This window comes from Anoplopoma fimbria, chromosome 1 (genome assembly GCF_027596085.1).
Source record: "Anoplopoma fimbria isolate UVic2021 breed Golden Eagle Sablefish chromosome 1, Afim_UVic_2022, whole genome shotgun sequence".
Lineage (NCBI taxonomy): Eukaryota > Metazoa > Chordata > Actinopteri > Perciformes > Anoplopomatidae > Anoplopoma > Anoplopoma fimbria.
The window spans coordinates 15484290-15510173 of record NC_072449.1 but is presented as its reverse complement, the minus strand read 5'-3'; the positions used below and the strand labels follow the sequence as shown (position 1 = coordinate 15510173).

Sequence of the window (25884 nt, the reverse complement as noted above, 5' to 3'; positions counted from 1 at the left end):
TTTTTGGTTAAGTGTGTAGTTAATCATTTATTAAGTATTTCACTTATAAAGAATGTGATCATTTGATATGTGTGTTTACTAAAAAAGAAGTCACTGTACACCATGACAAGAGCTCCGGCGCATCCCAGATTGAGACTTAATTGATTAATATCAAATTTTGTAGGTTTCCCTTTTTTTCCTGAATTGGGTTGAGTCCTATAGAATCTAATGTAAATTCTATTGTGGCTTAAAACATATTTGTCTGATAGCTGAAGCTGACTGCGATCACTCCCCTTCTCCATTTACACATTTTAATGGGTTTCTGATTTTGGGTTATTAATCATCGTCACATGATTTCATATTAATTAATAATCAATTATTAAAACTGCTTCAACCAATAACGCTACCGTACTATTTGACCACTGGATGTGTTTTAAATGTTGTAGGGAGAATCAGCCATGGTTACCTCAAGAGATGCAGATGATTGGCTTTTACTGCATTCTCTGCAAACCAGCACACCTCCAACTAATCAAATTGTTTTTGCTGTGTCATTGTTTGTTAATGCCTTTTGTCTCGACTGTCTCCCTTCATAATGAGATGAGGTTCATCCTAGAATTGTGAAATCCAATAACATTACAGCTTGTGAATCTGGAGCTATCAGAAATGAATATAAGGCTTTCAGTCCTCCTATACATTTTAGATTTAAAGTTTCTGTCCCTATCGCACAGCTCTAACTGTCTCACGACCCCCTGATAGAATGTCCACTGGCAGATTCCTCAGCTAACACTAAATGATGTGCCCTCTAACTGAATTGAGGCATTTTGTCAGCTGTGGGAAAACAATCTTGTCCATTCATGCGCTGGACGCTCTCCCCATCCCCTGACCACCGTCCCGCTTCCACACGTCCGGACTGAAAAACACGCCTTGTCCATCCAAACATGGACCATCTTATTGGACAATACATACATTTAAAATTGGAATCCAGAAGCTCTCCCTTATGATTCTTGAGAAGGAAGTTTGAAATTTTCTTACTTTTTAATGAGCAGATATCATCATCGCCTTTATCCTCAGCTGCAGGCCTGCCGACACTCCGAACAGATGGAGCGCTTTCATTAACTGGATCACCAGCAGATCCAGTTAACGCACACGCACGCACGCACGCACGCACGCACGCACACGCACGCACACACACACACACACACACACACACACACACACACACACACACACAGAAGAGAAAGACTACAGTCATACAAATGAAAGAATATTAGCAGTAGAGTCCTTCACAAGAAACCACGCTGCTGCTCACACAAGAAACACACTAATACGAATTGTCTGAGAATGCAGAGGAAAATCAGGCAAATAACCACAATAACACAGAAACAAAGACACACAGGCGTACAGAGAGGTCATAGGTAGAGAAACGCAAACATGACGTGACAGCTGCATGACAAAAACACAGGCACATGTACACAGTCATGTTCACACACGTACAGTTTACAGTCATTGACAATGACTGCTACACACTGTGCACTCACAAGTACAGTACACACAACACACACACCTTACACTTCACATATAGCAGATTGTAACACACACACACACACACACACACACACACACACACACACACACACACACACACACACACACACACATGCTATTACTTAGCACTGTCTTAGCTAAGTATTGAGAGCTGCATCAAATTTTAAATGTTTTGCTTTTTTGCTTTTCACAAAGGCAAACTCATGTGGTGGAAATAAGGTTTGATTATAGGTCATATAGTTGGCTCCTCGTATGACTTAACTCGTGTGATGTTTGTGAGTGTGGATGAAGCATTTGTTTAATTTTACCCATTTTATGGATAGTTGGCGAGCTTGCTAATTCCACCATGCTTTCATGCTACACTGGTTATAGAAAATGAATAATGATAATAATGGATTTTATTTATATAGCACACTTTAAAATACAATGAAATCTCAAGGTGCTTTACAAAGTGAAACAATCAATCACAATAATCAATTATAATAATAAAATGCTAAAATCTGAAATATTTTTTTATATAATCATAATGAAATAAAAGAATATATATTAAAACTGAACAATTACTCAAGGACATGCAATCTAAACAACACAAAACCAAGACTTTAGGGGAAGGCAGAGAGGAACAGGTGAGTCTTAAGATTTGATTTAAAAGCAGCGAGGGAGTCTAAGGCCCTGATCTTCTCCGGGAGCTTATTCCAAAGGTGTTGCCCCAGCGAGGAGAAGGCACGAACTCCCATGGTTGCCGGCTTTGTCCGGGGAACCGCAAGGAGGTTGGAGTTGCCTGATCTAAGCTAGCCTTGATGTGGATTGAGGGGTGAGGAGGTCCAGGAGGTAGGTTGGACCGGTGCAGTTTAAGGCCTTGAAGACTATGAGAAGTACCTTGAAAATGATTTGTTGGTTCATTGGAAGCCAGTGGAGGGAGTGTAGGACTGGGGTGATGTGTTGTGATTTCCGTGTCCTGGTGAGAACCCGGGCGGCACGGTTTTGGACATATTGTAACTTCTGGATGGTTTTGGCTGGTAGTCCTGCGAGCAGAGATTTGCAATAATCAAGGCGAGAGCTGATGAATGACATTTCTGCATCACGTTTGGGTAGACAGGGTCTTAGCCTTGAGATGTTTCTCAGGTGGTAAAATTATGTTTGGCAGACAGATTTAATGTGTGCATCAAAGGACAATGATGAGTCCAGTTTAATGCCCAGGTTTGTGACAAGTGAGGAGAGAGGAATGGGGTGACCATTGATGGTGATGTGGGTGATACTGGCCTTTTTTGTCTGATGGGGGGTGCCAATGAGAATTGCTTCTGACTTGCTGCCATTTAGCTGTAGGGAGTTGCTGCTCATCCAGTGCTGGATGTCATCCAGGCATTTGGTAGCCCGGGATAATGCCAGGTGTTTGTCAGGGGTAGTTTGCAGGTAGATTTGTGTATCGTCAGCATATGAGTGGAATTGGATGTTATGGCTCTGTAGTATTTTTCCCAGGGGCAGCATGTAGATTAAGAAGAGCAGAGGCCCCAGGACTGACCCCTGGGGGACACCGGAGGTAAGCATCTAATGCTGGAGGTGAGATTGCCATGGGCAACATATTCCTGCCGTCCTGTGAGGTAGGAATGAAGAAGTCCAGGGCAGTGCCTGTAATTCCCACCTCCTGGAGGCGCCGACACAGGATGCTATGGTCCACCGTGTCAAAAGCAGCACTTAAGTCCAGTCACCCTTAGAAGGTCATTTACAACCCTCACCAGAGCAGTTTCAGTACTGTGGGAAGGTCTGAAACCGGACTGGAAGGTTTCATAGAGCTGGTGGGAGTGGAAATGGTCATGTAGCTGGAGGGTGACAACCTTCCAGCTACATGGTCCTCCCAACTGGGACGGTAGTTGGAGAGGACCTCAAGATCCAGATTGTGCTTTTTAAGCACAGGTTTGATGGCTGCCAGTTTGAGGGAGGGGGCTACTTCACCAGTAGACAGGGACCTGTTTATTACGTAGGTTGCGGTAGGGACAATGGCTGTGTGACACACTTTCAATGATGATGTGGGGATGGGGTCCAAAGAGCTGGTGGAGGAGTTCATTTTTAAAACAATGCTGGAGAGCTCATCTTGAGGGACCTCAGCAAAGTGATCGAAGGCTAGGCCATCATGGGGGGCATGATCAGGGGGAGGGTCAGGTTGGTTGGGGGTGATGTTGTGCCTGATGTTTCGACCTTTGTTTTGAAGAAGTCCATGAAGCGGTTGCAGTCATCAGAAGAGGGAGTAGTGGTGGAGGAGCTACAGGGCTTGAGCATCTGATTTATTGTAGAGAACAGGTGCCTGGGATTTCTATGGCCAGAGTCAATGAGAGTGGATATTAAAATGGATATTAAAATAACCAAGTACCACCTGCCTGGAAAAGGTGGGGCACAGGGTTGTGAGGAGATTTGAGAAATCTGATATAAAAGTTGAGTTTGCTCTGGGCTGTCTCTGACAATTAGCAGAGGTTCTGGAGTGAGGCATCTGGCAGCTAAACATTCAAAAGATGGGGAATCAGGGACCTGCAGTTCAGCCAGGCCGAAAGTATCCCGATAGAACACTGCCAGCCCCCCATCACGACCAGAGCTGCGTGCTTTTTCGATATATTTGTAGCCTGCAGGAGTCGCCTCATTTAAGGTGAGATGGTCACCACTGCGGTGCCAGGTTTCACTAAGACATAAAATGTCAATGTCATGATCGGATATAAAATCATTTAAAAGAAGTGTTTTGAGACTGAATGTTCAGGGAGGCAAATTTGAAATCCTTCTGATTTTGGGGGCAGAGTGCGTGTTTTTTGAGAGGGCCGAGATTGCTACTAGTTCTGTGAGCGACAGCGTTCTGATGACGTAGTAAGTATGCGCCAGTGCGTCTTTCAGTCTAAAGAGACGGTATGGTGCTCGCAGAGTAAACAAACTTGCGTCGGGAAACTCTGTGTATTTAGCGTGGGCGATTCACAAGATCAGGTCCTTTGGCATCAGAACATCCAGGTAAGCTGTGGCAGTTGCGAGTAAAGAGTTTTAATGCCATGCCAGTTTGTTGAATCCAGGCGCCCCAGGCCCAGAGAGCAAGTTGTTGATGAGCTAGCCAGCAGGCTAACCGCACAGGGACAGCAGGCTGTCCGGGGGATACCTCCTAGCAATGGATGACAGGACTCAGCGAAGAGAGGAGAATCCAATGATGTCGCAGAGGTTGAAGAGTGGTGATGTCTGTACACAGCCTCCGGCGTCTATCCAACGAGAGTTAGTTGAGCCAGGGATGCTGTCTCGGAATGCAAAGCTTAGTCCAATACAGGTTGGTGAATTGTTTGTAGCTGAGGATGGCTGTAGGTTACTAACTACAGCGAAATGAATCTTCACCTCTGCGTCAGGGCTAAGACCAAAAGCAAATAACACAACTATAATCGGGCTAAGTTAAGTTAAAAATTAAACAAAAAATAGATTTAAAGTTGCAGGCGGAGAAGCGGCGAACAAGCCAGCATCCTCTCCGTGCTACTGAATGGTACTTAAACAGTAGCCCAACATGATGCTGCTGGATCTAAACGGTCCGTCTGTCATCCCGAGCCACCATGAGACTGGGAGCTGCTGATCCCTCTTCTACCAAACTAGTCTCCTGCCAGCAGGGAGTGAGGCTGTGGGTCCTGGTGGGCTTATTATTGTCTCATTTTTGGGCTGTTAAACAGTAAATTCATAGAGAAATTCATCAAAACAGGAAATAGGAAAAGCCTTCCAAAAAATGTCCTCCTAAACATACAATCTGTACAACCCCACACAAAAACAGGCCTTTTCTGAGCACATTATCTTACACACAGACACACACCTTGTCCTGTACTGGTAATCCCTGCTTAGTGTATTAGCAGTGTCACCGATCGCAATGACTCACTGTTCTTCATGCACGTGAGTGTGGCACGGGATCCAGAACCCAAATCTGCTATAAGAAACTACGCCGTCATTCGCGCGCGCACGCACGCACACACGAAGTGAGGAGGATCCACTCTTAACTTCACTTGTAGCTCAGTCTAGAAGAACTTTTTTAAACGTTGCACAAACACAAAAAAGTGTAGTAGTTTAATATTTAACTGAGATGTAGTTGGGTAGTAAACATATACTCAAGTTAAGTACCTTAAAATACTGCATTAAAACGTATTCAAAACTAAATGTGGTCTGAAATAGAGGCAGAATTTTACTTCCGTCATAGTTGTTCTGTCAAGCAAAGTAAAGTGTAGTCAATGTTGAAGTAAAACCTTTTTCGACCTGATCGCCAGACCAGTTCAGTTCTGCAAAATGTTGATGACAACACGTTTTAATGTTTAGTGTCAAATGTTTGTGTCTCTTTTTGTGTCCCTTGTAACTGAAGTTTGTTTAATTGGTAAAGATTGTGGATGTTTTTTAAAAAGGCAAACAGTAATGGGATGTATATATTGAATCCCATTTATTTCAAGGAACAATAATAGAAGATTGAATGTCATGCATGAGAGAAATACAAACCTCTCAGTCTTTACTTCTAGAAAGGGAATAAAAAATGTCTGTTTGAATCTCCCACTAAAATAAATTCTACTTCTACTTTCAGAACAAACAAATGAAACACTGACAAAATGATCTAGAAGATCGAAATATTTCATACAGTTCATTTTATTTGTTAAATTCAAACGAGTGTACAAAAGCATAAACATTTGATTGAAAGCTATATCTGTTTTTGAAACAATGACAAATTAAAAAGTGAAATGTTTAAGATTACAGTTGACTTATAAAGTTCCTTTTTCTATGATTTTGTCAAAACTCTTAAAGGCTCCAAACACATCTTCAACTTCATCATCATCGTCGTCATCATCATGCAGCAACTGACAAAAATGTGATCCTCTTGAAATTAACCTTTTTAGGGAGCATGGACTGACATTTTGCACTGAGACATTTGGGTTTCAAAGTAAATCTACTCAACTATCTACTCTTCCTAAAGAAAAAATGTCCACTAATATAATAACAAAACAAAACAAAGACAAGCAGCTCAAACCCACAGTTTGTGAGGAGGCACTGGTCGTCCAAAGCAAGCTAAATTCACAAACAGCTGTTTTTCCTACAGCTGTGACATATTGCTGGTTAACTGGAACTCTTCAGTCTCCAAAATGATAAACCAGGCAGGACCTTCTTTAGGCTGGGACATGACATTATTGACAAAGATGAATCATTACACACTTCTGAGTTTGAACATTGAGTAAAAACAGAAATGTGTCTGTGTCTTTGAGACGTGAAACTATAGCTCCATCATGCTTTGATTTTGGTCACAGTGAAATTATTGGTCTTTGGAAAAGCCGTACAGAACTTTCAAATGCTTCACACGACACCAAAAACACAACTTTGGCTTCAATAAATAGACATTCATCACTGATGGATTATTTCTCTGCTGAAGGTTTTAAGTGGCTGCAAACTGATTTTTAGATAAATTAACTGAAACCAAAAGCTGCCTGGAAATAAGTGGAAAAAAAAAACATATACACTTTTGATTGTTTGGAAAAAGGCCAGGAGCAATGAACAGATATGTAGTAGGCTAAAACGTAAAAAAAAAAAAAAGACATTAAATGTTAACTTAAGTACATTTCATTTTGTTACTTTGCAAAACATCTTAATGAATTATAAATACAAGTGCTGTCACAGTGTAACAAGGCAGTAGTGATTTATATCAAGTACAACATACTTCATAATTTCCACATGAATGGCAGTCAAAGTGTTACACACAGTCATTTAGCTTTAGCTACATTAGCACAGTTTAAAGTATAACCTGTGTAAGCAAGGCAACCCATCTTTTAATAATATAACTATAAGCTTCTGCTTCATTAAATCTCTTTACGTAGTAATGTGGGCACAAAGCTTTTCTGGATATGACTGTTGACTTCATCTCTCTACAGGGCTAATGCTGTTTCTACAACCATAAGTATCATTTATTTTTTATATATATATAAAATAAACAGCCATATAAGTCAGACCCTTTCTGATTTTTGGACGGTCATGAGGGTCTCTGGGTGGTCTTATGTAGGTGGGGGTCCGTTGACGTACCTCAGTGCCAGGTGTAAGCCTCGAAGTGTCCGGCCACTGTAGTGACATGGCGGCTCTAGGGTCATCCAGATCAGACAGGCCAGCAGAGCCAGAGCTTCAGCCAGAAAGAGGCAGAGGAGGGCTGGGGAGAGCAGGCTGGAAAGAGGCCTGCTGCTGGAGGTCACACTGTAGAGTAGGGAGAGGTTTAGGATTAATACTCTGGTTTTGAAAACTCTGGGAATGTAATCTTTAACTGTGGTAGTATTAAAAGTCCATTTATCTCCTCAATTGCTGGATAACAACATTTGAAAACATATCTGTCATTTAACCATAACTATTTCTTAACCAAACTATGATTTCTCAATTAACCGCTGATGTAATAATAGAAGATGTAAAACTAACCCTTTAAGCTTTAAATTCTCTAGAAATGTTTGCTCAAATCTGTCGATTTTGAAAGTTTTCTTGGAGCCACCATCCATCTTTTCTTTTCTTCAGTTTAATAATTTCTGCCACAAAAACATCATATTTTGTCATTTTTTTTGAGGGGGGGTGATTTTAGCAATTTAAAAATTACACACTAAACATATTTTGAGGCTGCTTCAAGTAGACCTTTAGACTAATTTGACTACTTTTGGGCCAACACAGCATGTAGAAATAAGAACATTTATAACAGGATTATTCCTCCTGCAAAATTGAATTCCTGGCAGCATAGAGAAGCAGCATGAGACAGTTATTTGATTTCATAGAGCATGTGTTTGTTGATGTTAAGGGGAATTTTCTTATAACAAATTCTCCATTTAAATAAAACTTGAGAGCTGGCTCAATACACAAAATATGAAACATTAATAATAAAAACATTTTAGGATCTCTTCTTGGCGTCTGGAGGTCGGGGGATGAGTGTTTGAGGTGTCCCTTCACTTAATATTGTGACTAATATTGAAAATAAAGGCCTGGAACAATAGAGTATGAATAAGACAGACCAGTTAGGACGGAGCGGCACAAACACCATAAACTGATAAACATTCAACACTGTTTCTGTTAATTGATCAAAGATGCGTTTGTTGGCCGATGACCTTTTTGTGCTTTTCTCTACAAGCTTTTTTCTCTTCATGAACTAAGAGGACCTGTCCTGCTTATCTCTGTGGTTTAGAAATATCCCACAAATTACAGCCTGTCTGCGTCTTTTATCTCTCCAATCTGCGTTTAACTTCTTTCTGACCTTGGTTCAGAGAGAAGACGCTCAGCTTCCTCACAACAGGGCCGCTCTTCTTCAGCCTGCAGAACAGAGAGCTTCTGTTGATCAGTGGTGGTTTCAGGCAACATTACTTACTTTCACATGAAAACTTTTTAAGAGAATATCAGCCCCCACCCACCCACCCACCCACCCACCCCACAGGACATGTCTTATTACAACTACTTATTTAAAGGGTGCTGTGTTTATTATTTTCCCATATATATACACATATACACATATATATACACATATACATATACACATATATATACACACATATACACATATATATACACATATACATATACACATATATATATACACATATACACATATACATATACACATATACACACATATATACACGTATACATATATACACGTATACGTATACATATATACACATATATATACACATATATATATATATATATATATATACACACATATATACATATACACACAATAAATATATTCAGCAATAATGAGAATAACAGCCTTTTAGAGTTTGCAAGTCACATTTGCTGGTTTCTGTTTTAAGTCAACAGTTTTCCAGACTTCCCTTTTAGCAAAACTGAGCTCATGAGATGTCCAAGAGCTGATGGAGCACACTGAGAAGGAGGAGTCAGAGTCAGAACCATGGTTCAAATTAATCAGAGTTTGTTCTGCTCTCAGTCTGAGTTTGTAGACAAGCTGCTCACAAAACATCGATTAAACTCTTGATTCTCTCCTTCTCTGCTCCCAAATCTGGGCTTGCAGGTTGATTTCTGCTCCAATTTGTTTTGTGCTCGCTCGATAGTTTTGGCAGTAATGAACCTCCATTAGAAAGTGCCAATGCTATTACGCACAAACACACGTTCAATCAAAATCACATTTTGAAAATGAGTGTGCACGAAATCGCTCTAATTACAATAATGCATACACATAAACACGCTTTGTTATCAGATTTGACCCTGAAAAACTCATCTACAAACTTTACTTCCTTCTCTTTGCCCGCTGTCTGTTTATCTCTCTTTACTGAACACGGACAGTTATCTGTAACTAGTTGTAAGTCAGACAGAGGAAAAACAGTGACGAGAGACGGAGGAAGGAAAGAGGAAGGAAAAGAGAAAGTCTGCGTGTTCCTCTCCTGTTTTTATGGCGACAGATAAAGTGCATCCAGACTCAACGCATAAATCAGTTACGGCCGTGAAGCGACAGACGATAGGAGGAAGAGGAGGATAAATAGGGGCCTCTTTCACCGGTAATGAGAGAGGGTGAGAAAATGAAGTCTGATGGAGAGAAAAAGGCGAGAGAGAGTCCAGAAAGAAAAAAAAGAGCGGGAGAGATCATAGAGGACAGTTATTCAGGAATCTGTCTTTGCAAAAGATTGAAAAATAAAGGCTGATGATTAATGAATATTGATAAAGCTTCTTGTGAGAGAGGACATCACTCAGTGTGTGCTGGAACTTGTCTATACAATGCTAGTTAAACTGAGAAAGATAGCCTGTGTGTGTGTGTGTGTGTGTGTGTGTGTGTGTGTGTGTGTGTGTGTGTGTGTGTGTGTGTGTGTGTGTGTGTGTGTGTGTGTTTAGTCTTTAACATTTGAGAATTTGTAGAAAAAAGCAGAGCTTCGTTGATTTGTCAGATTTTCACCCTGCATTTGACGGCTCCTAAAGGCCTTAAGAAGAGTGTTTTGAATGTATCCATAGTGTACCATTAAATAGCTGAATATTTGAAAGTTGGACACAATAAAATTAAGACTTGATGGGGGCGCTAGATGAAACGTCAGATCATCACCAAAGTTATTGCAATTCTTCCTGAGCAAACATGAATGTTTGAAACGAATGTCTTGGCAATCTGTTCGTCTTCCCAGGATAATGAGCCCTAAACCCCCTCATGGACTCCATGTTTTCAGTAACTACAGGATACTGTAGTCTGTGAAATTTTATACATTCCAACACATTTCATATGTTTGCAAATTAACCCCTGTTTAAACCAGCATCACAAACTTATTTCAGAGTCTAATATATTTAAAGTAAATAGTTTAGTTTCCAGACCACTCCTAACCTTTTTTTGTTGTTGTTGTAGCTTGGTAGACAAAAAAAAGTTCCCTCCTGCAATGTCAAGTACTGAAAACTTGCCAAAAAAGCTTGAGAAAATAAAGACAGTAGACAGAGAAATGTGCTTGATATGATTAATTGAAATGATTAGGACTTCACACTCAAAACGGATTCTGCTCTCATAAATCTGAAGCTGAATACTCTCAAATGTTGACTTGTAGACTGAAACATGTGTCAATTGGTCCCCATAAAATAAGCCATTTACTTTGTGTAGTGGGATTGTGAGTACGTGAGCATGTCTTGGGAGTCAGGTCAGGAGTGTTTACACACGTGAATTATGTTCATGTGATGCCATGTGCTGAAAGTTAATGTTGAACTGCACAGGAAAGCAAGCTCAGCAAAAAACAAAATAAGACTTACAAGACAATAAAGCTAGTGTTATTCTAAATTTACCAGCCAGAACAGCAATGCTGGTATTGTTCTCATCTTCTGCGTATGTGTCATTGTGGCAATCTGTGGTTCTGAGGACACCTACTGAAGCAAGAGCTACCACCGAGGTTCAAGATGCAGTCACCAAACTTTGCAGGTATGTAGTTGAGATCAAAATGAAGGTTGTGTGCCAAAGTGAGCGAGGTCCGAGCAAGGGGGCAGAGGTACGGGGTAAGGAAGTGGGTATAGGTCCATTTATCACCCAGTTAACACTACTGGTTCCATTTGGCATCGTGGCTGGTGGGATCCTATCACAACATGGTCTCTACTTTTGTAATTTCCCATAAATCTCGTAAAAAGACTCAAACCATCAATGTGTTAGTTCATTTCTCAATACTGTCTGACAGGGCACGCAGAGAGGAAGTCTATGGCTGTCAGCTCCAAACCCATTCCAACTGAAGACATACATCTTTAAAACACAAAGATATAGTCAGTACTTTCCTAAAACAGGTGGTCACAGTAGCTTTAATCAAACAAGAGGAAATAGTGAGGTTGTGGCAGATTAATCCACATTTGGTGCTCTAGTGAGTATTTGTAGCAGCAGGATTGTGGGATTGAGTAAAAAAAAGTTCATGGTAATGAAGGACCATGTCACCGTGTCAAACAGTGTGGCTGGTTGATGTGTTTTCATGGAACTATGTGGCACTGATGAAGAAGATATATCAGGCTTTGATTCACGCACAATACTTGTTAGTAGATACATTCAGTGCTAGTTGGGGTGTTTTCATGGGATTTCTTTACAATCTAAAGAAATGGTAGAACATTACCATATTTATCCTTGAAGTAGAATTAAATTATAAACTAAGTACTCCCAAATTAATTATAATTCAGGATAAGTAGAATTGTGGTAGGTCAGATATCCTGCTCTGGACTAAATATTTTGAACGATGGACATCGCCATACAATGTAGGTTTTAAATCAGGTCATAATTAAACCTGATGGTGTTATAAGATGGGTCCCCCTGAAATCTATAATCACAATTTATTGGGATTTTGGGAAGATATATGGCAAAATGTTGTTGTTTTTTTATTGTCAAATTTGTATTAGTATGCACTAAGTATAATAAATGAACACAAATGAAAACCGAAAAAACTAAATGAAAAAAAAAAACATTTGATAAGGGAAATTGGAGATGTATTTTGGTCAAGATTGATTTAGGTTTCAAAAGTGTGAATACAGGTGACTTCACCCACCTTCACCTGCCCGTCAGTCTGCACAGCTTTGGAACAGGAAGTCGTCCTCTCTGGAGGGGTGGGGCCCTGGACACCCAGCCACGCCCTCACACGGCAGCCATCAAAGCAGACCGGTTCTCTGTCCTGTTTGTCAGGAGTCGAGGTCGCCCCCTGTTCTCCATTTGGCCGAATCCCGCCCCCCTGGGTCACTACTGGTGAGAGGACTCTGGGGTGGGCGTGGTCAAGCCATCCTTCCAAATGCTGCACAGAAAAACAGATAATATACACTAGAGTTAATTATGAAAATTAATCGTTTACCTCCAGTCACCTCCTGATGATCCAGCCTGTCAACATTTCTTCTTTTATTTTATTTTGTTGGCATCATATTATGGAAATGACAAAACTTCATAAATCAGACATCAAGTTTCCAAGTGGACCTCAGATATGCAACACTCTTTTAAAATGGTTCAGTTCGAAGGCTTGGAAGGTTCATATCTCTTGACCATTTTCAAAATTATACCATGCAGGCCTTCAAATAATTTGTTATTTCCCAATTAACCACGGCTGGGTTCATTTCAGTGAACCTAAAGATTGCTTGCCCCTGTCAGCACAGCTCACGGGTCAAGCAATCAAGTCATCTGAATGTGTGTAAATGTCAGATAGTCCTGATGGACAGGTGGCCCCTTGCATGTTCGGCCCTGCCGTCAGTGTATGAATGAGTGAATGACATGTAGCCCTTTGAGTGGTCAAGAGACTAAAAATACCCTAAGTATTAGTCCATTTACCATTAATAGTATAAAAATACAACAGAGTAAATATCTCTTCAATCATCATTTTGTGGTTCAGTTGCATTCCTGCTTGCTGCATTCAGTGTTGTTTTTCCTTAAAAATAAATAACCACATTTACAAATGTTTCTTTACACAATGACAATGCTGGGATGCTTTCTACTACATTAGATCTTCAGATGGCTTTTTATCATCAATATAATTCTCTTCAGCAGGTTAGCAAGTGAGAACTCCTATGCACAGCAGTATTATGCAGTCAGGTGCTAGTAAACATGCAATTTGGTATAAATCAAAATCAAAGGGGGGGGGGGGGGCTTGCTGCACACGTAAAAGCTAAGACCAACTTACTATTAAACATTCTCTGGATATTGCATATGCGATAAATATGTAGTTATAGGAAATCAAAACAGTTTTGCAGTATAAGTGTACTGGAATTGCTATTTATTTTACATGCCAAACTTGTGATCACATGATTTGATTCCTCTCAAAAACACCTGCAAATTAATCTTCTGTAAAGCATACAAGAAACACATTTATCACTCTTCCTCTTGCAAAAAAAGTTTAAGCAAAAAGTTCTAAGATTGAGTTGCATCCAGAATTCATGCAGCATACAAACAGTTGGGGTCACACGGGCACAAATGAATTAAGTACAAACAGCTCTCTGGTCAGATAGCGCCGAGCAGAGCCTGCAGGGAGGGCGTGCTGACATCATACCTTTACACGTCCAATAAATAGACAATTAAGAAAATACAGTAGGACGACACAAGTGTGCACACACTTTGATGTCTTTGTTGGGATGCTGCAGCTGTAATCAAATGCTAATTCAGTTGTACGTGCGTCTCTCTGTTTTTCTCTTTTCCAGTTGGGTTTTGGGGTTCACTGTGTGTAGAAAAATACAGAAAGAGAGAACACTTCAAAGTGTTCTGTTCTCGTCTCTGTTTTCCCCCCGAAATCATGAATGCTGTCTATTTTTCTCTCTCTTTATGTCTGTTCTTCAGTTTCCCTCTGCCTCTCTTGTAGAGCTGCTTACACACTCCCATTTGTTGCCAAAATAAAGCTATAAAAAAGGAAACTGCTAACAAGAGCTGCCACATCCTGCAGGCGTCATCAATAAATCGGCAGAGGAGGAGGTGATTTGTTGTAACCAGCTCATAGAGCCGACACACGGGCCATGGAGAACATTTTTAGATAGCTGTGTGTGTGTGTGTGTGTGTGTGTGTGTGTGTGTGTGTGTGTGTGTGTGTGTGTGTGTGTGTGTGTGTGTGTGTGTGTGTGTGTGAGAGAGAGAGAGCGATAGAAGTAGATAGTAGAAACAGACAGACAGACGAAGCCTCTGGGCCATGTAGCATCTGGGTCAGGGCAGAACAACATCAATTAGAAGAAAAACACCACGTGGTTTTGTTCTTATGGAGGCTTGGTGTGGCTTCTTTGCAGTCGTCCTCCTCCGACGCATCAGTTTGGATTTAACACGTAAATAAATACATTGAAATGAGGTCAAATCATTTCAACACCTAAAACAATGCGGTCAAAATCTTTAGCGAGATAAGACAGCAACCAATAAAAAAAGAATATACAATGTTACATTGTTTCTATGTGTCAGCTGGTTTGTTCTAGTCAAATTGACAATTTGTTTGGGAATAGTACACCACAGAAGCCCTTTATCAGCCGACAGGATGAGGGTGTCAAAATGCATATTCCATATTAATGTCATTAAATCTGGGGTCAGGTTATATCCTACATAAAATGCTCACGTTGCAGAGAGTCACAGGGGTGTAGCAGCTCATTAGTGTTCCTCTACGAGGTTAAAGGAGCGGTGAAGTCTAGTCAAATGCACACACCTCTTTGCTAATGGCTAAGGCTGCGACTTTGCAAGTCCACCAAATTTGAACTCTACGTAATGCGAAAATTTCCCTCGACACTAGAAGTAAATGATTTATTTCCCCCCCAACTTGAATGGAAGTTAACAGAAGGGGAATGGTTGCCATTTTTAATTTTGCGCATGTGTGACTGTGCCCTTAGGCCCGCAGTTATACTAACTGATGGTTAACAAAGATACTCATTATGAAAACTAAAATAAATATGGAACATGGATAAGGGCTTGACTTGGTAGTTCCTCCAGTATAAACACATTATTGTATTCTGTGTTTTAATGGAGTGCATGATGACCTCTACCTTGTCCATTCATTTATAAAACTGGGACACCTGAGCGAGCATGATAGGGCTGCAACCAACACTTATTTTCACTGTTGATTATTCTGTTTATTATTTTAGTGTGGTCTATAAAATGTCATAAAAAGGACAGTCCTTCCAAGAGCCTGAGATGACCTACTCAAATCTCTTGTTAAGAAAATGTTCAGTTTACAGTCATAGAGGAGTAGGAAAAACAGAAAATACTCACTTTTTCTAAATTACTTAATAATGAATAATCATAAACCACAATCATCAAAATATTTGCCAAAATATTCAATAGTTAACCACTTATCGATGAATTGCTTATTGTTGCAGCTCTAGAGCATTATAACTAATGTAATCTGAGTTTATGTTATGAGAAAAGCCCAGCTATGTAAAAAAAAATAAACACACATTGTTGTCCTTTCTTGTTTAAACAAACTAGAATTAGATCTGGACCTGAATATTTTGTTTTGTTATCATTTTTCTATAATAACTTTATAAGCGCTGTTGGAGGGAGCCAATGACTGCTTCAATTGTTGTGCATAATGGACATTTAGGAATTCAAACATTTGTTGTCTGATATTTTTTTATGTCAATCTCTTCTTCTTTTCCATCTAACCATCCATCCATCCATCTTCCATAACCGCTTATCCAGTTAAGGGTCGCGGGGGTGCTGGAGCCGATCCCAGCTGTCAATGGGCGAAGGCAGGGTACACCCTGGACAGGTCGCCAGCCTATCACAGGGCCCATCTAACCATATTGAATGTATTTTTTTTTATTATTATTATTTTTTTTTTTAATGAGAAAAACCAAGCAGTATGTTGCAACTCACCAGATCTGCTTCCTGATTGGTGATGTCATTGCTATCAGTCTGAGAGCCAAGGGAGCTGAGGTAGCTCAGCCTCTTCCCATCATCTCTGTGGCAAAGACCTGCACAAGCACACACACGCACACACACATACAAACACACACACAGTAAACATGGTGTTAGATCTGAAGCTGCTGAGAAAGGAAAGAGAAATAAAAGATTACCAAAGACCTCTACTCTGGCTTCTTGAAAATATTCCGTCACTTCCTACCTGTTCTGGCACTGAAATACGACGAGTCGGCGTCTTCATGGGAGACAGAGCCTCCAATATCCACAGAGGGGTCCCACTCCAACCCCAGGTGCTCATGGGTAGAAGGACGGAGATGAACGGGTGAGGAGAAGGCCAGGGTGGGGTTAGCTAACTGGCTGAAATCTAGAGGAAAGATGCAGAAACAGTTCTTACTTAAATATTGTACCTTTTTGACTGATCTTATACCTGTAATTAAACGTTTATTCTGTTGGTTTACCTTTAGGATGGTTTGGAAATGCAGGGAGGTCCAGGTTGGCTACATCAAGTGCTCCATCTTCCTCTAATAGAGTCTCTGATGGACAACCAGAGTCTGTAGCCTGAGACAGAATCCAGTCATCCTCAAACACCTGGACGAGGAGGTGAAGAAAGTATTTAGTTCCTTTATTTTAGCAAAAGTAGGAATACCACAATCTCCAGAGTTCTACACTCAAACATTTGCGTAAATAAAAAGCACAGTTGTACTATTGGCAAAATGTACTTTGGAAGAAAGTCCCATTAATGTTTTATTGTAATTCTTCATATTACTGAAGTAGTTATTACTGGTGCATTAAACAGCATTTTTTATGATGTAGCAGACTTGAGGATGAGCTCAGTTTAATTACTGTACTGTCGGGTATCTCTTTCTATGTGTGTCATATTTTAGAAGGTCATCACATTTATGCAAAATCTCAATGAAAATAAAAAGCAGCTATAACTGTCAGATTAATGTAGTGGAGTTAAACACACATTCCCTCTGAGATGTAGTGGAGTAGAAGTATTAAGTAGGATCATTTGGAAAGGGCAAGTACATTGAAATGTTACATTGAGTACACGTTCTGTGTTTCTTTACATCGTTGCTGACCAATGGAGAGATGACTTTGTCAGGGTTATCTCGAGTCAGTGTTTGGAGACTCTGCATTGTAAACTGGAGGTATGGAGTTTGAAGGATGACCTAAAACATGTTGGCGGGTTTCAAAAGCATGTTTTCTTTTTTTTTTTAATCAATAATATACCATTTATCATAGCCAGAAACTGTAAAAACAGACATAATTGCTGGACTTTTAACACTCCAGTAGTTCTTGGACACATTATGTGTGACCAACACTTCTGCCAAAAAAAAGCAACCAAATCAAAACAAATTATTTGGGTATTTCATCAAAATCAAGTTATTCTAAATGTCTAATTCTAAAAGTTTGCAAAGGAAATATTTTTTTGCACTTACCAGATTTTGTAAAAAACGTAAAATTCTGCACTCCTCAGAGCAACTGGTAAGCCATGAGTGACTTGACTGAAACAGTCACCTGATTGAATAGTGAAACTTTGACTGAACTAGAGTCTGTTTACACACAGAGAGGGGAGGATGAGAGAGGCTGGAAGTAGAGATTGTAACATGTAAATAGTACTACGTGTAGCAACTTTCTTTCAAATATTGGTAATACTCTTAGGGACTCAGAAAAAGTTTGTATATATAGATATATATATATATATATATATATATATATATACATATAGTGGGTACGGAAAGTATTCAGACCCCTTTAAATTTTTCACCCTTTGTTTCATTGCAGCCATTTGCTAAAATCGAAAAAGTTCATTTTCTTTCGCATTAATGTACATTCAGCAACCCATCTTGACAGAAAAAACTGAAATGTAGAAATTTTTGCAAATTTATTAAAAAAGAAAAACTGAAATATCACATGGTCATAAGTATTCAGACCCTTTGCTCAGTATTGAGTAGAAGCACCCTTTTGAGCTAGTACAGCCATGAGTCTTCTTGGGAATGATGCAACAAGTTTCTCACACCTGGATTTGGGGATCCTCTGCCATTCTTCCTTGCAGATCCTCTCCAGTTCTGTCAGGTTGGATGGTGAACGTTGGTGGACAGCCATTTTCAGGTCTCTCCAGAGATGCTCAATTGGGTTTAGGTCAGGGCTCTGGCTGGGCCAGTCAAGAATGGTCACAGACTTGTTCCGAAGTCACTCCTTTGTTATTTTAGCTGTGTGCTTCGGGTCATTGTCTTGTTGGAAGGTGAACCTTCGGCCCAGTCTGAGGTCCTGAGCACTCTGGAGGAGGTTTTCTTCCAGGATATCTCTGTACTTGGCCGCATTCATCTTTCCTTCAATTGCAACCAGTCGTCCTGTCCCTGCAGCTGAAAAACACCCCCATAGCATGATGCTGCCACCACCATGTTTCACTGTTGGGATTGTATTGGGCAGGTGATGAGCAGTGCCTGGTTTTCTCCACACATACCGCTTAGAATTAACGCCAAAAGTTCAATCTTGGTCTCATCAGACCAGAGAATCTTATTTCTCATAGTTTGGGAGTCCTCCATGTGTTTTTTGGCAAACTCTATGCAGGCTTTCATATGTCTTGCACTGAGGAGAGGCTTCCGTCGGGCCACTCTGCCATAAAGCCCCGACTGGTGGAGGGCTGCAGTGATAGTTGACTTTGTGGAACTTTCTCCCATCTCCCTACTGCATCTCTCAGCCACAGTGATCTTTGGGTTCTTCTTTACCTCTCTCACCAAGGCTCTTCTCCCACGATTGCTCAGTTTGGCTGGACGGCCAGGTCTAGGAAGAGTTCTGGTCATCCCATACTTCTTCCATTTAAGGATTATGGAGGCCACTGTGCTCTTAGGAACCTTGAGTGCTGCAGAAATTCTTTTGTAACCTTGGCCAGATCTGTGCCTTGCCACAATTCTGTCTCTGAGCTCCTTGGGCAGTTCCTTCGACCTCATGATTCTCATTTGTTCTGACATGCACTGTGAGCTGTAAGGTCTTATATAGACAGGTGTGTGCCTTTCCTAATCAAGTCCAATCAGTTTAATTAAACACAGCTGGACTCCAATGAAGGAGTAGAACCATCTCAAGGAGGATCAGAAGAAATGGACAGCATGTGAGTTAAATATGAGTGTCACAGCAAAGGGTCTGAATACTTATGACCATGTGATATTTCAGTTTTTCTTTTTTAATAAATTTGCAAAAATTTCTACATTTCTGTTTTTTTCTGTCAAGATGGGTTGCTGAGTGTACATTAATGCAAAAAAAATGGCTGCAATGAAACAAAGAGTGAAAAATTTAAAGGGGTCTGAATACTTTCCGTACCCACTGTATATATACACACAAACTTTTTCTGATTTTTTTTTTAATCATTTATGGCATTACAACTGTGTTATAATGTACAAAATACATTTTTGGGGACACTTCAGTGAAAAACGAGGCCACAGTGAGCATGAATGTGACAGAAAAAATGACCCAGAACTGCTTGGGGTTTAGAGGGTTAACAGGCAGGGACAGTATAAGAAAAGATACATTTGAGTTGCATTATGGGAATTTTAGGATCCTTTTATTTTTTTTAAATAGTGCCCCAGGGACTGAAAGTCAGGATATTTTTTTATTAAACTGAGTGCAAAAACAATAGTGGGCTACCCATGTAATACTTAGAGACTAAGTACTTCTAGATGTCCTGTGAACTTGAGGAATATGAATCTTTAAAGGCTCGCCGGGTTAAAAGTCTCCATCCTTATGTGTGTATAAACTGACTGCAGAGCTTCTGAATTTACATGGATAAATGTGTATTTATATTTGTAAAAGACAAAGAAAAACCTGTACAACCATCTGCCTGTGATTTAACTTCTCTCCAGCCCTCATATTGTATTGTCATAGTGTGTGTGTGTGTGTGAGTGTGTGTGTGTACCAGTCTCATGCTCAGCAGCCGTGTGTGTGTTCGTGCGATGTTGCTGTAGACGAGGCTGCAGCTCCGCAGCAGCTCCAGCAGACCACCCTCCACACGCTGAGCATCAACCGGTTCGCTGCGCTGGATCAAGGCCTCGCCGCGCTGCAGCAGGACGTTCACACGGCCCGAGTTCACACACACACTCTGCTGGAAGGTCTGCGCACACACACATAAAAATACTAAAATATTCAGGGGGAAGGAAAATAGACTATTTATTGAGTTATGTAACACACACACACACACACACACACACTGCAGCTGTTTCAACTTTGCGCAGGTGTTTCCTGTCAGGTGATCCACCTTGGTCAGACGGACTTCCAGGTCAGCCAACCAGAGAGCGAGCGCCTCCCTCTCTGCCTCAAACCCCTCCCACTCCGAGACAAAGAGCTGAAAAAAGAGAGATTATCCATATTCAAACCACTTTTGCTCAGACAGATTGCTTCAATATTTATTATCGACTTTTTTTAGTTACAAACTTGACTTTTCTTTTTAAGCACATGAAGCTTACTTATCACAAATGACCACCTATTCACACTCACATTGCACAAGCTAAGTTATAAACATCTGAAAGGAAGCTCTGGAAATAAGTGCAGGTGATTTAAGATGATCACCAGCCACGGCCTATCAACCAGCTAGACCTGTCGGACCAAACGACAGTCTAAACTAATATGAGGTATGCATGAACACCTACGGCTACAATATTTTTATCCTCCATTTCGGATTTAACAACGTCAGGAGGTCAGTGATGACAGGAGGAAAATCTCACCGCTGATTGGCTGTAGAGACAAAGTGTCACGCGGTTTTTTTTCCCGCCTGAATTTAACATTTTCAACTTGCCTGAATAAGGCGGATTTTGCATTTTCGAGTCATTCCCGCCATTCGCCTACCTGCATCTATCTGTGCATTTACTTTGTATGTAATCGACTCGTGCGTAAAATTTGTGTGGCTTTTGGTGTTTACGCAGCATTAAAAATGGGCCTCAACTGAATTTCTTCATGCATCCCTGTGTTGCTTAATGACAATAAAAGATCCTTGAATCTTTCTTGTTGTCGTCCTGGTTTCCAAGAAGATGAGAGACAATATCCTGCTTTAGTCCAGGTTCTCACATGGGGCACTGGATCAAATATGCTAAAGGGGGGTCCTTTTAGATCCACAAACAGACTTGAACACAGGCTTGCTATGTGCAACCTGTTGTGGCTCTGGCTGGCTGTGTCATCTAGGGCAGAAAATCCTCTCTAACACTCACTATTCATATTGGTGAATAAATGTTTTGCAGTTTGAATAATAAAAACTGCTGGACATTGGTAGGCTTTGAAAGACATTATAGTGACAAGTGTAAGTGACAAATAATTGTGTTATAAAATAAGATAATCCTTTATTAGTCCCGCAGCAGGGAAATTTACAGGATTACAGCAGTTGGTTGTGCAGCCTGACAGCAGCAGGAAGGAAGTAAAAATAATTATATTATTTTAGGATTTTAGAGAGACCCCAAAATGTAGCTATTGAGGCTTTCCGGGGCTCTGAAGTGCCCACCTGAGACCCCCTGTATTTCAAACACTGGAGTCCACTATAAAAAATATAAGAAACTTTATATATATTACAACAGATATGGCGCTAAAGATCATTTTTGAAAATAAGAAGTGGAAGCAAGCTATTACTCCTGATTTAACTGTGCTGCTTAATAATGTTTCTTTCTTTCTTAAAAATCTAAGATAAGAAAATATTCCATATCAAACAAAGATTGAAATATATATATCACTCAACATTCTCAAAAGTTCAATCTCACGATCAGCAACACATAAAAAATTCAGTCAGAATGTTGATGAACTGAGATTTTCTTTATGCTATCAAATAACACAAGACGGAGTAATATTTGTTTTGGTGTCATTATTATTGGGAGGAACTCTGACCTTGAGTCGGCCGGTGATGGATTCCAGTTTTGTGTTCACGTCGTCCCATCGTTGCCCGCATTCCCTCGCTGACGCCAGAAGCCGGGCCTGAATGGCGCCCTGAAACAGCCGAGTCAGTGTTCGGTTCCTCCGGGTCAAAGTGTCCAACTGACCAAGCCGAGACCTGGCCTCACACCGCAGCCTCTGAACACACAGACCAACAGCTGAGCTAACAAAGACATGAAGCAACTCAGGCTTCCTCACTGGACTTCAATACCCATAAACCCTGTGTGTTGACAAACAGGGACAAACAGGTCCTCTTTCACACCGCAAATTGAATAACATGGGGAAAATATAACTTGAGCAAGCAATATTATCTGCCAGCAGGACAGGGAAATTTTAGATTTTGTCAAACAAGTTTAAGTATTTAGTCTCAAAGAACCTACAGATATTTTAAAACCAGTTCAGATCCAGATCCAGGGAAGATAAATCTGCCTGATAGGTTATTGTGCCAATATAACTCCACAGAGAAACTTCTGACTGATCTCTAAATGTGACAATCCCATTTATGACTGCGGTACAGAACCTTGTTTTCTTGTTCTTGATTCTTTAAGGTAAAAGACTGGTGAGATGCACTGACTTCCCCAAAAAAATGTATAATAATAATGCATATGAATCAAAGGTGAAAAGTACGGGGCCTTTACACACTGGGATGTAACCAATAAGCAACAGAAAAATGCTAAATACTCAATACAGTTGCAACATTTTTCAATAAAAGGTTTGAATAGAGTCATGCTAGCAGAGGACCAACTACTGGGATCCTATTGACCCGGAGCAGGCAGTCTGTCTGAGGTAAATTGAAAGGGAAGAAGCTAAATGGTAAATCCATAATGCCTTTCTAGTCGTCTGAACACTCATAGCGCTGACACTAGATGTAAACAACCACCCATTCACACAAACATTCATACAGCATCCTTCCATGCAAGGCGGCCCATGAGAATTCCAAGTTAATTCACTCACAAACCAATGGCACTGCCTTCAGGTTCAATTTGGGGTTCAATATCTTTCCCAAGGACACTTCAACATGCTGGCTGGAAAGCCATCCGCTCTACCTCTGAGCCACCCCACTCAAAAGGTCAGAAGAGAGTGGATTTGGTTAAATCAAAATAAATATTTGTGTAATATATGCGTTCTTTGGAAAAGTATTCATAACAAAAACCAACAGATCCAAATAAAACTCCGAAGTGTGAATTAATCCCAGGAAAAAAACGCCCCCGGTAGTAAAGGCCTTAGGGAATCCTTTTAAGGATTGATGTCTGGTTTAAAAAATGAACTCACTCTAATTTGAACTTTTGTTTGATTTCTTCTCACCTCAAACATCCTCATTTCTTCCTTGGCAGTGACATAGGTAACATGGGCGGGGTTGGGGCAACTGACAACCTGCTTGGCGAATCGCAGCCAGGTGTCCAGTTCAGCGTGTTCCTTCATAAACTCGTGCCAGAGGACCCACCTCCTCTCCAATCTGGAAAGAGAGGAAAGAAAGAGGAAGTCAAACAACTAGCCTCCTGCAGAAACAGACTCAAAACATGGAGGTTATAAATGTTCTCCTTGCAGTGACTCTCTTCACCGCATGTTCCCCGTCCATTTTCTTATCTTACAGTTCTAATGCAATTATATTTGTTATTCTGTTTTTTCAACTTCTTTGTTGCTCGGTGGTTGATGCAAATCATAGGAGGCTCCACAGCACTGTGAGCGGGTCAGAGGATGATGATCAAAACACTGATTTAAAAACTCTTTTCTCTTCCTCCAGTTGCTATGGCTGTGCTACCCATGCAGTGCAGCCCTTTGTCCAACTCCTCTGGCAGTAAGAATTATGGGAAAAAAACTGTCAACGTGCTTTTGCAACCAAGAAAACTTCGGCGTAAATTTCCAAATAGTTGTTATTTGGATAAACTGATCACACACTCTATTGGCAATCTAAATGGCAGCTGTGTCCCCAACTACTTATTCATATAGTAAAATCTAAAAAAAAAAAGTTTGGGCTATCGTCCACTAAGACACACATGTATAGTTCTTTATCTGTCTTCATAGGAATTTAGGTTTAATGTTTTAAATTACTAGGGACTCAAGTGACTCTATAAAATGGTAAATGGACTGTACTTGTATAGCGCTTTTCTAGTCTTCTGACCATTCAAAGCACTTTAACACTACATGTCATCATTCACACATTCACACCCATTCATACAGAGATTGCAGGGGCTACTATGCAAGGTGCCACCTGCCCATTAGACTAAGTGTCTTGCCCAAGGACACATCAACATGGACTAGCGGAGCAGGGGATCGAACTGCCAATCCTCTGACTGGAGGACGACCCTGCTCTACCACTAAGCCACAGTTGCCCCAGAATCGAATCATGTTTGTTTGAGCTTATTTATCCATCTCCAGTAATTTATCTTTAGAAAAACAGTAAAAAAAATAAAAAAAAATGATTGACCTTGATACACGTGACTATTGCTTAGCTGTTGTTTCAGAATAATGGACAGCACTGTTTGGGTGTGTGAGTTTGTGTGTGTAGTCTGTGTGTGTGACTGTTTGTGTATATGTGTGTGGGTGCGGAGCTGTCCAAAGTACTGAAAAAAAAAAAAAAGAAACAGACAACCAGCACCCCTATATAGCCAGAATGGAATGATTCTTTGTTTCATAAACAATTGTTCTGCCACTGAGAGGATTTAAATATGAGGTCGGTAGTGGAATCAGGTTCCTTACATGGAATTGCCGTATTTTCTTTTTTATTATTAACACTTAAGAACAGCTTAAAAGCTTTTAAGATTTTTAAGCTTAAAAACAGCTTTTTGGCTGATACAGCTGGAAATTTATAGCAAAGTAATTGCCGTTTTAAATTGGAGAAATCTCTCTATTCATAAGTTGAATAGAGAGCCAAAGTGAAAGCAGATTCCCTAGGTTCTGTTCTAGAAGTAAAGAAACCTAACTCATTAAAACACCCATTTAATAAATTTGTAAAGACGGGGGCCGGTAGGTCTATGATTTTTCTTTGAATTATGTAGTATCATATATGCACTATTTCTGTTTTTAGAGGGCTTTAACAAACACCGTTTCCCATAAGCCCTGAACCATTGCGGATCAGACACCGCAGTGGAGTGTCTATGGTTAGTTCATAAATGTCCAAAGGAGGACAAATGGGACAGAAAGGTGCAGACTTTTGTAGATGGCAGAGATTGAAGCTCCATAGTTGAAAAGATGACAGAAGAGAGAGTGGATGGACATCATGAATATGAAAGCTATGATTATGTAAGTATGCGCTCCGTCGCATACATTTCATTGGAGCTGTATCTTTTTGTAAGCGTATTTTAACACTTTCTTAAAATCATCAAAGGTTTATATTGTTGTACAGCTGTAGACTCTTATTTACCTTAGAAAATGGATAGTGAACATGAAGTAACAATAAACCACAGGGACATTTTCCCCAAGAAGCACCATTATAAAAAGAGACGTCTGTAAAGCTGGAGACAGAACACCACCAGCTGCAAACAACGGAGGACACTTACCGTCCACATCCCTGAAGGTCTCCATCTTGGCTCCAGCTGACGTCCACTAGCTGGGTTCCCTCAGTGGTGGGGATGGCATCACCATGGCACTCTGAAGGGGGCGGGTCTGGTGGGAATCCAGGCATCCTGACATCACATAAAAAAAACACAC

At 40.5% G+C, this 25884-nt stretch overlaps 1 protein-coding gene across 3 annotated transcripts in view; it reads right to left on the bottom strand.

Moving 5' to 3' along the window:
* Nucleotides 1-6197: 6197 nt before the first annotated feature.
* si:ch211-137a8.2 (uncharacterized protein LOC777613 homolog) overlaps nucleotides 6198-25884 on the bottom strand; it is a 44988-nt gene continuing 25301 nt past the window's right edge. The window contains exons 2-12 of one of the 3 annotated variants that reach the window (XM_054604426.1): nucleotides 25734-25859; nucleotides 23539-23689; nucleotides 22189-22371; nucleotides 20535-20665; nucleotides 20240-20438; nucleotides 16782-16911; nucleotides 16526-16687; nucleotides 16279-16376; nucleotides 12510-12749; nucleotides 8771-8826; nucleotides 6198-7737 (exon numbers count right to left, since the gene is read on the bottom strand). In XM_054604426.1, coding sequence (XP_054460401.1) covers nucleotides 7545-7737; nucleotides 8771-8826; nucleotides 12510-12749; nucleotides 16279-16376; nucleotides 16526-16687; nucleotides 16782-16911; nucleotides 20240-20438; nucleotides 20535-20665; nucleotides 22189-22371; nucleotides 23539-23689; nucleotides 25734-25858 — 1668 coding nt within the window. In that variant the 5' untranslated portion in view covers nucleotide 25859 and the 3' untranslated portion in view covers nucleotides 6198-7544. The remainder of the gene's footprint in view (nucleotides 7738-8770; nucleotides 8827-12509; nucleotides 12750-16278; nucleotides 16377-16525; nucleotides 16688-16781; nucleotides 16912-20239; nucleotides 20439-20534; nucleotides 20666-22188; nucleotides 22372-23538; nucleotides 23690-25733; nucleotides 25860-25884) is intronic. The other 2 variants (XM_054603643.1, XM_054605211.1) reach the window with 2 other exon arrangements.